The sequence below is a fragment of the Cyprinodon tularosa genome, unplaced genomic scaffold, assembly GCF_016077235.1.
Source record: "Cyprinodon tularosa strain WSP-4 unplaced genomic scaffold, ASM1607723v1 ctg893, whole genome shotgun sequence".
NCBI classification, from domain to species: domain Eukaryota; kingdom Metazoa; phylum Chordata; class Actinopteri; order Cyprinodontiformes; family Cyprinodontidae; genus Cyprinodon; species Cyprinodon tularosa.
In genome coordinates, this window is record NW_024039666.1 from 272,334 (window position 1) to 283,114 (window position 10,781).

A 10,781-nucleotide genomic window follows, 5' to 3' on the forward strand; every position below is an offset into this window, starting at 1 on the left:
TTACTAACTTTGACAGAAATAATAATGAGTGAAATAAATGAAGGCGAGCTGGAGGTTCTGTTGGACAACTTCTCTCCGTTACCTGATGAGTTTGAAGACCTGCTGCGGGAAAACATGAGCGGGGAACCTGAGTGCAGTTGGCCCCCCCACCTTATTCAAATAGGACAAAATTTGTGTCAAACGTTTGTGCCGCTACCATTTTAAAGATATAAAAAAATGTTTCTAGAGGTATTCAAAGGTCAACCAGCCCCCCCCCAACATTTTGCTTCAAATGAGGCAAAATGGGTGTCAAATAAATCGCCTCCGTTTGTGCAGCAAAAATTTTCGTCTGTGCCGCTATCATTTTTTTTTTACAGTTTAAAATTATATAATCATAGGTTAGCAACTTATAATTTATATGAAATTCAGAGTTTCAGAATGAACAAACGTTCACTGACCTTTGATAGCTTCTACAAACAATTATTAATATCATTAAAATGATAGCAGTACAAAAAAATTATATATTTTAAAATATGCAATAATTAATATATTTTAAATATTTTATATATAAAATTTATTTTAAAATTTTATATTTTTGAACGGCAAAGATTTTCATTTGTAATGCTATCATTTTAATGATATTAATAATTTGTAGAGGTAATCAAAGGTCAGTTAACATCTGTTTTTGCTGCACAAATGTTTGACACCAATTTTGTCAAATTTGAAGAAGGTGGGTTGACCTTTGATGACCTCTAGAAACATCTCTTTATATCTTTAAAATGGTAGCACCACAAACAAAATAACTGTAATATCTGTTCACTCTTCTGTGTGGGTCAGCAGCAATGACCATTCTTTTGCTGACATATGGGGGCCAGAGAGTCTCCAGCCTCACCTAGCTGGCGGACTTTTCAGTGAGGTCTTCCCGTGAAATGGCCGCTATGGAGGGGCCGGATAGAAGGTAAGATCTTCCCGTGCAATTTTTGCTTGTATCAATGATTTGTTAAACATGACTGGAATAAATTCTGTTGATACTGTAACATGTTTCTTCCTTTGAGTATGCCATCTGAAAAACAATACCTCCATCGTATTTTGACCGGGTAGAAAGGGTTCTACAACAACAACAACAGTGATAATTCTACATGGATTTTAACGGTTCATCCTGTATTCAGATTTCCTTTAAAGACTAACCTTCAAGCAACAACTTTCTTTCTAAGAAATAACATGAAGAAACTCATCTGTTTAAACTAAATTTGAAGTAATTAAATTCACCAAACAATGACCACAAAGAAAAAGTGAAGACAAATTCATTAATCATCATCTGAACATTTTAATACCATTAAATAATGTAGAATACAGCTTTAGGTGTCTGAAAAGATCAGAGAAAACATGGAAAACCATGATCTTTAACTTATATAAAACCAAAGAAATTTTACAATACATGAGATTTTTGTTTCTGCTCAGTACATCAAAGTAGAAATAATTACATTAATTGGAAACACCCACCACAGAGAATGCAATAAATAAACAAAACAACATTTGTATAAAGTAGATGATAGTGTCAATGAAAGATTTCCCTGAAAACAAAAGGCCTTTAACATGCGAGATTCTCATGTAATGAGGAGGAGTTTCTAGATGGACTTTGTTGCGTTCCTATCAGCTTTTTCCAATGAGTTAGTCATGATTCCTGGCACTAGTGCTGGTTTCATTTAGTATTTAATCCACTATATAACTCTCAGACCTGACACCAGTGCCAGATTATGACGATTCATTGCTGAGTTTTCTGACCCTGACCCCTATCAACCTGTCAAAGTGTTTTCTGACCTCTTTTCTGAGTCATTCTGGCTGTCTCTGCTCCCATGGACAATTTTCATTGGGTGGTCAGTAATAACTGGATCTTAAAGGGGTCATAGAATTCAAAAGTGAGTTTCCATTGTCATGGATGAATAATAATAGTTCAGTGGGTGAAACAGGCGTACAGAGAAGTTCAAAACCCATCGACACCTCCTTTCTCTGCAAATCTCACAATTCTAAACCTCCACCAAAAAACGGGCGAATCAGAACAAAGCCCAGGGTTGACGTAAACTCAGGGATGTTGCCTTATCTGGTTCTGGCCTGTACTTTTGTCACGTCACGAAATTGGGGCCACTGACTGGACCGGACCGGGCACTCAAACTGAGCCATCAGCTCCAGGGCTGGTCCGGGAACCCTGGCGGACGGAGGAACCACTTGTTCCCTACCCTAGTCTGGCAGTTCTTGGACCAGCCCCGGATCTGGCGGCTCAGTTCTGCTGCACTGTAGTCGACCAAAATCCCAGACTACTGTATTCCCACTGGACATTTTTTTTTAGGTATGAAAAGTAGGACATGCCCGGGAAAAAGAGGACGTCTGGTCACCCTACTATATTAACAATTTGATGTTTCAGTTAGTGAGTGCTTGTTGCTATGAAGCGTCTTTGCTCAGTAGCTTCGCACGTTGTAAACCAACCAATCAGTGCACAGCTCATCAAAATATTCATGATCATACCATAAAAGGAAGAAAACCTGTTGTTTTATTCTAGGGCTTTTAACCAGACTTGCATTAGGGCGCATAGAACAGCAAATATGCCATCTCAGCCTCTCACGACCACCACCAGCTACATATCACTGCGGAGCTGAATCCAACATGGTCTTTAGTCGTACAGTGTGAGCCGGTAGATTGCACCAGAGCACCAGGCCGGACATAAATCTTGAGCTGTGAGCTCACGCTGTACAACTTGACTCTGCGGTTTTAGTCATACAGTGTGAGCAGAAAAAATTGTAGTGTACGCCCAGCTTAAAGAAGATTTGCAATTCTTCCACTAGGTCAGACTCACCACCGGTAAGTGAAAATGGGGAAGAGCACTCAGGACAGCCTTACGTAAACATATCACCAGTGTGATTGACAATAAGAAAAACCACTTACTCTGATGATCCACCCACAAAAAAAACATCCTCCACTATACCTTTAACTTAAGAAGAACTTCCCCTAAAACAACACATTCATCAACACTTTCTTCCACTACTGATCTGCCATCAGTGTTAGATGGCATCCCCTACTTCCTGTTTACTACAGCCTTGAAAAACGACGTAATGTGGACATTATTTTTGCTGCTGTTGTTTAATTTACTGCCAACCAAAGGTAAAGACCACTAATTTGCATAGCCTTTTTCTCCATTTAAAATGTGCTTAAAACTCACATTTTAGTTGGAAAAAGCTATTCTATAACAGGTCAAACATAGAAAACGGCCTCTACTGTTCATTCCTGTGGCTCTCAATTGCTGTGGCTTTTTATGTAATACAATAGATCTCTAATTTGTTAGGTTTATTCTTTTATACATCATGTGCATTGCTACTTTGTTAGCCAGATAGAGTAGATGGCCTTCCTTCACATTGTGGATGTCACTTTGTGTACGTGGGTCATCTAAATAGGACAGCTTTTTTGCCTTTTAAAGATACACAGGATTTGGGCACATCTTGAAGCCGGACTGATAGAGGAGAGCTATCTATAATCCTTGGGCATGGATGGCGTGTCAGTTTCTGATACGGACAGCTAAGCATCCACCTGGTGCAACACATAGACTCATGAGCTATAAGAAGCAGGAGATTACCTTCTTCGGGGCTCAATTTTTGCCGGACACTCGCGGACGCGATTTTTGAGCCCACAGCTGTGCAAGCTCAGAACATGTTTCTCTGTCCTGTAATGACCTGATCTGGAATAAACTCTGTTACTTTTTACTCCTGTTTTTATAGTCCTTTTTATATGGTTTTACCCAGTTTGAGTTAAGAGCAGTAAGTAACTTGCTCCCAGGAAAATAACCGGTGGGGAAGCCCAGAGGCGCAACTGCCTTTTTAGGGGACATACCTTCCTCTATTTAACAACTTTTAAGAAAATTAGTTTTACATTTCAAGGTTTCATGTGTTTCTCACATGTCGTCATGTGTCTGGTCAAACAAAATTTTTCAGTAAAATTTTTCCCACAAGTAATACAGGAAAATGGCTTCTCACCTGTGTGAGTTTTGAGGTGTTTTTTAAGAGAAGATTTTAAAGTGAAGCCTTTTCCACAGGACACACATGTAAAAGGTTTCTCGCCTGTGTGGGTTCTTAAGTGATGGGTCAAACGACTTTGTGCAGAAAAACTTTTGCCACAAAAAGTACAAGAAAAAGGCTTCTCACCTGTGTGAATTTGGATGTGTTTTTTAAGAGCATAACTCGAGGTGAAGTCTTTTCCACAGGACACACATGTAAAAGGCTTCTCACCTGTGTGGGTTCTTATGTGTTGGGTCAAATTACTTTTTTGAGAAAAACTTTTGCCGCAAATTGTACAAGAAAATGGCTTCTCACCTGTGTGAATTCTCATGTGAGAAGTCAAACAATGCATTTCATTAAAATTCTTATTGCAAATAGTACAGTAGAAAGGCTGCTCACCTGTGTGAGTTCTGATGTGTTTTTTAAGAGCAGATTTTACAGTGAAGCCTTTTCCACAGGACAGACATGTAAAAGGCTTCTCACCTGTGTGAGTTCTTATGTGTTCGGTCAAACGACCATTAAGAATAAAACCTTTGCCACAAATCGTACAAGAAAATGGCTTCTCATCTTTGTGTATTCTGATGTGTTTGTCAAGATTCGACTTCTTACTTAAGCTTTTTCCACAGTAAACACATTCATAAATCTTCTGACCTGTGTGAGTTCTCTTGTGATCCATTAAATGTTCTTTTTTAAGAAAGTTTTCTCCACATGTCAAACATGGGAAAGATTTCTCTCCTGTTTCTCCAGTCTTTTCGTTTAGATCAAGCTGCTCTTCATGCTCACTTATAGGGACCTCAATGATCTCCTCTTTTGTCCAGGGATGTTCTGGTTCTTGCTTCTCTTCTTTCATCTGCAGAGGTTCTGGCTCCTCTTGGTCCAAACTGGAATTCCTCTCCTGTCCACAGAGCTGCTGATCAGAGAAATCCTCCTCTTTTGCAACATAATCCATCAGGCGGTCTGGAAAGACAAACACAGCAGAAAATCGTCCCATTGTTTATTGAAGAAAAGAAACTTCTATTTAATCATTATTGTGTTGATCTAACTACATGCAAACAGATTGGAACTAAATGTCCCAGCTTGCACTGCAGCTGTTGACTTCACAATCACAGATTATAGAAGACTGGTCAATGCTCCTACAGCTGGCAAGGTTTGGACTCCACTTTAAACATTAAAACTTTAGAATCTGTCTGAACATATTGTCTAGAGCTTCTCAGCCATTATCAACACGTTTATGGGTCAATGGTGTGATGGCTACTTTTTTCTGTCCAATTGAATTTTATTCCCGTTTAAAAAAACACTCAAAATACCATACTCAAATTTTCCCAGTACACAAACCCAATCTTAACTTTCCAAACAATTTAATTAGTGCTGTTTACTGCCATCTGAAAAGTTAAAACATCATGTGGGAAGACCATCTAGCACTGATTTCTATTTACACAACCAGTTTACAACTTCAATATCTGTCAATAGCTATATATATATATATATATAGATATATATATATATATATATATCTATATATATATATATATATATACACACACACACACACACACACATATATACATACATACACACACACATATGTGCAGTATGCATTAAACCAAAACTTGACCGGTGCAAAAATGTGGGTACCCTAATCATTTTATTGAGTTTAATACCCTTAACTACTTCTTACTCACTTACTTAGGATCTACTAAATATCAATGACTGTTTTTATGTTGAGGTGCCAGTATTTTTTGCACCTGTGGAGTTTTGTTTTAATGCGTACTCCATATTTTTTTCTTTATATATTTTTAAAACATAATCTTATAATATATGAATATTTGTTTATCATAGTAATATTTGCAAAACATATAACTTTACATATCTCTCATCCAGTTGGAGTTCAGCATGAAAAAAGTTTTTAATATGAATAAATTTGTAATCTAACGTAAATGTTTTAGATTTTAGATTTTTTGTCTTTTATTTGGTTGTGATTATTGTAATATTATCTCTGACTTGTCTTTCATGTGATTAATGAGATCCAAGGTTGTCTTCTATTCATTCTGACAGTGAACTGTGGGTATGTGAAGATGGCTGCCCTGTAGACACGACGGCCAGCGTCCAATGAGGCGTCTACGTATATAATGTTGATAGTTAAAACCCCCAATTATAGACACACACATATATATACATATACATATAGTACAGTGGATCCTGGATTGACTGTCGCGGCCCAGAAATTACGAGCCCCTTGTTGGGGAGGTCGAACTGCTGCCATACCCTGCTGCTTGATGAAGAAAAGAAGAAGGACATGGATACATGGATAACTTCATGAAGGCATCAGAGCTTTGGAAGACATTACACAGCAGATATACACTACCTAGAATATAAACTCCCTTGGTTGGCCCACTGTGGGTAAACAGTGATGTTAGAGCAGCAACAGATTACAGCAAAAGAGATCACACAATGTTGACCTTAAAACGTGTATAAAAAAATAGAATAAGTGACGAACATTTTTATATTATAAAAAAAATCTTTAAAAATGAATAAAAGTTTAAAATCAAATAAAAATGAGTGCCTGATCTGGCTAAAGTAGTACAACCATTTGGCATATATTTGGAGACAGTGGGTCACATGACCTGGAAGCCATTGAAGAAAAGTCCCAACTTTGTCTTTAAAAATATCTTAAAAATTGAAAAAAAGCAAGTGTTCCTTATATATGCTATCTATTGGCATGATTAGTTTGGTCTTAGCTGGTCATAAGATGAGGACTTTTTGATTTTTGTTTCTCAATAGTGCTTGGTTCAAAGATTTGTTGACGGTCCCTAAATGCACCACAGTTGGAGGAGGGAGCAGCTGAGAGACGCTGGCCGACATCAGAGTTCCGCCATCGGATCACCTGTTTCGTAGATCCTGCTGAAAAACGACATTGTCAACATCTTTGTCCAAGTGTGCCGCTAACTCAAACACACGGTCTGTCAGAGCGTCCAAACGAAAAATAATAAAGTCCATACTTATAACGTTAGCAGTGTTTTCAAAAACAGTTGCTTAATGTCTCAGCTCACTGAGAACTTCATGGTAGGTAGCCATGTTTGTTGTGCTGTGGCCGATGGCTGCTAAGCAACCAATGGGCAGATGGTGACCCTCTAAGACACGTCCCTCCTCATTCGCATAATGAGGCAGAAATGCAGTTAGGAATGTAAAAGAAATAAATAAATAGCATGGAAGAAATAAAAAGAATATACAAAGGAAGAATAAACCAGACAAAAATATAACAAGCACAAAAAAAAATGCTTAAAGAAATAACTAGTTGAAGATTATTACGGACAATAAATAAATAGGTTAATTATTTCAAAGACAAAAAAAAAACAAATAAGCTAATTAAAAGAGATATGTACATTTATAGCTCACTGTATAAGTTCATTAATACATACATTTATTTGTTTATTGTATTTTGGGGGGGATTAATTGTATGCTGATTTATTTTTGGAGAATTTATTTGTTTCTGTATTTATTTTTAAGTATGACAGGACTTGTCCTCCATATTTGTTTGTTTTCAGGAAAAATTTGTTAAACTTCAGCGAGTTATAGTGGATTAAAATTTATCCTGTTCCTGCTAAACACATGACACTGAACGGAGTGACCGCCCCAAGATGGCGCCGACAAATCACTTCAGCGCCCCAAAGGGGGGCGGGGAGTGATGGGGTAATTTAAAAATATGTCTTTGCCCCCCCTTTCTTTAAATGTCGAGTGACGGGGGGTTTAGATGGGGTATTTGCGGAAGTTTTTACTCCCCTGCCCAAAAAGCGTAGATCCGGTCCCTTTCCCAAATTTTAAATAATTCAAAGGGGAAAATTAGCTTTTGTTAAAAAACCAAAACCCTTGGTGTTTTCCCAAAAGTGTTAAAAAATTCCCCAGTGTGCATATCAGGGAACGTTTCTATCAGTGTTTCCCACCTATCCCCTGTGGATTGGGTCTGGGGGATCCTGTGCTGATGTTTCCCTCTTCTCCTGTTTACTCTGAGCCCGGGGAGGGAGAATTTTCCCAGCTCTTTCTTCTTTGAACTCTTTTTTTAAATTGTGAATTTTTTCTTCAGCAGGGGGTTAAAAATGTCGGTGATTAAAATTTTGAAGCTGGACTGAAGACCCTTTTCACGCAAAACTCCTGATTATAGCTCTTACAATGGGTCCACACAAAAAGTAAGCTAATGCTGCTAATGTACCGATCCCCACCGCAGCCCCCGCGCATGGTAGCTACATTTACATCCGGGTCACTTTCGATTTTAATTTACGTATTTCCCTAAAAAAAAAAAAGAAAGGAAAAAGTAAACAAACTAAACTTCTTCTTTTTTTTATTGTTTTTATTTGGGGGTTGGCAAAACGTTAGGGGAGATTTCCCCACCAAAATTTGGGATGGGGTGTGGGGCTAATTGGGAGAAAAAAAAAAAAGAAAAAAAAAAAATCTACTATTTACAACCCAAAACTGTTTCAAAAAAATTTAAAAAATTTTAACCCCATATCCTCTGTTCCTGATTCCTTCTGCAAAAAATCGACAATGGTCAAAATTTATTTTATTTCATAAGTTTCCTAATTTAACCTTTTTTCTCGTAAACGAATATTTCTACCCAAATTTAAAAAGACATGTTCCACAGTCTCATTTCCCACAGTACATTTCCCCGGGTTTATGTTTCCCCATCAAAAAAAACGATCTATTAAATCCAGTGTGCCTTATTCTAAGTGGAAAAAATAATTTTCTTTTCCTGTTCCCTTTTTATTTTAATTGGGGCCAATTTTTTTTGTATTTTATAAAACCCCCTTCCTTTTTTTTTCATTCCATAAATTTTGCACTCTCTTTTTCTTTTTGTTTAATTATACCCCTTTAAATTTTGTTATACCAAAACTAACATTTTAAAGTCTACCCCCAAACTTTTGGTACTTCCCTTTGCCATCCTGTCTGCCTTTCATTTCCCTTTTTTTCTCGTTATGTGCCGGAAACCAAAAAAAATTTACCATTTTGCCCCTTATATTTATTCTGTAAAAATGTTTTGTATTTCCAAAGTAATAAAATTGGTCTATGACTGGGCTGATTATTTTGCAAAATGATAATGACGAATGGAATCTGAGAAATGATTTGTTTTTAAAGGTCTTACCCCTTCCACCCCTTTTAACGTAAAAAACAAAGTAGTTTCACCCGGGTTTTACTGAAAAATCATAATCCTTTTTTCCCAAAATTTTTATGAAACTGTGGTATAATAAATTCTATTCCTATTATTAGCAGTATTTTTTGAAACATCTGTTTATATTTTTATATGATTTAAAAGGTTTTTTAAGTGTTTTGTACTATTTTATTTATTTAAAAATTGGGTTTTATCTTTTTTTTCTTTTTAATAATGGGATAACTTTTTTAAGGGGAAACCAAAGGTTTTAATTCTGTTTTTAATGTTTCCAAAAAATCAAATGATTTTAAATTAATTTCTTAAAAAAAATTTTTTTACTAACCCTTTAAACCAAAAAATTTTTTTTCCCTTTTCCAAAACCATTTAAAATTTAAAATGATTTTTTTTTTTTTTAAAAGCCCCTAAAAAAAAAATTGAATTTTCCTTTTAAAAAAATTTAATCATTTCCCATTTAACCTTAAAAATTTGTTTAAGAATTTCCCAAAAGCGAATTTTAAAAATTCTTAAAAAAAAAAAAAATCATTAAAATATTTTAAAATTACCCTGAAAAATATAAAAAAAAAACATCCCCCAATCAAAAAAAATCCTTTAAACCCCAAAAAAAACAATATTTCCCCCCGCTCCCCACTTCCCCTTTCCCAATAAAATTGAAATTTTTTTTCTTCCTCTTTATGATTAAATTTTAATTTTTCCCGACCCCCTTATTCCCTTTTTAAAAATGAGGAAAATTTAAAAAAAATTTTTAACTCTTCCAAAACGCAAAATTTTAAGTTAAAATTTTTTCACCCAAACCTTTTCCAAAAACCCAATTTGGGTTTCTGTATGTTTAAAACCCCCTTTTAGGGAAAAATTTTTCTACAACTGGGGAATTGGGTTTTGAAGGGGGTTTTTAAATTAAACAAAATTTTTCCTCTTTTTGGGCCCCTTATTATTGCCAAAAAAGAGAATCCAAATTTACCCCCTTTTTTTAAAATATCATTAACTTTCATGAAAATTTTAACGGGGTTACTTTACTTCCCCTTTTTTTTTGTTCCATTTTCAATTTTCAAAAAAATTTTGAATAATCCTCCCCATCCTCATTGTATTGTCGATTTCTAGAAAGTTTTTAATTCCCTCCGAAACATAAAGGGCCAATTTATAACCCCTTTTTTTAATTTTAATTTAAAAATTCCCCAAATAAGTCATATGCTCTCTCATGTCAAAAAAAAAAATGCCCAAAACACTTTTTTATTCACCTGTGCCTTTTTTAAATTTATGTCTAACACAAAACTGGCTCCATTGTACCTCTTCCCCTTCTAAAACCACTTGATTTAAAAAGATATAAGTTTCTTTTCAATTTTATTTATTAATCTTTTTTATTTATTTCTCCATTATTTTACTAAGTTGGGGTGTTAAAAATATTGGGCCCGATAATTTTTGGGTTTTTGGGTTTTATCTTTCCGGTTTTCTGATTGGAAACCCAATTAGGGCCCGGTCCTTTCCCAAAATCTTTGGCAATTCCCCCCTTTCCCCTTTTCATTAAAACATTTCTAAAAATAATTTTTTAGAAGATTCAATTAAAATTGTAATTATTTAAAATAATAAAATTTTTTCTTTTC

General features: G+C 35.6%; 1 protein-coding gene across 1 annotated transcript; it reads right to left on the reverse strand.

Moving 5' to 3' along the window:
* Nucleotides 1–1,282: 1,282 nt before the first annotated feature.
* On the reverse strand, nt 1,283–5,033 carry LOC119775776 (gastrula zinc finger protein XlCGF8.2DB-like). The gene has a single exon (XM_038273856.1). It carries the CDS (start codon nt 5,011–5,013, stop codon nt 3,901–3,903), a length of 1,113 nt encoding a protein of 370 aa, XP_038129784.1. The 5' UTR covers nt 5,014–5,033; the 3' UTR covers nt 1,283–3,900.
* Nucleotides 5,034–10,781: the final 5,748 nt, after the last annotated feature.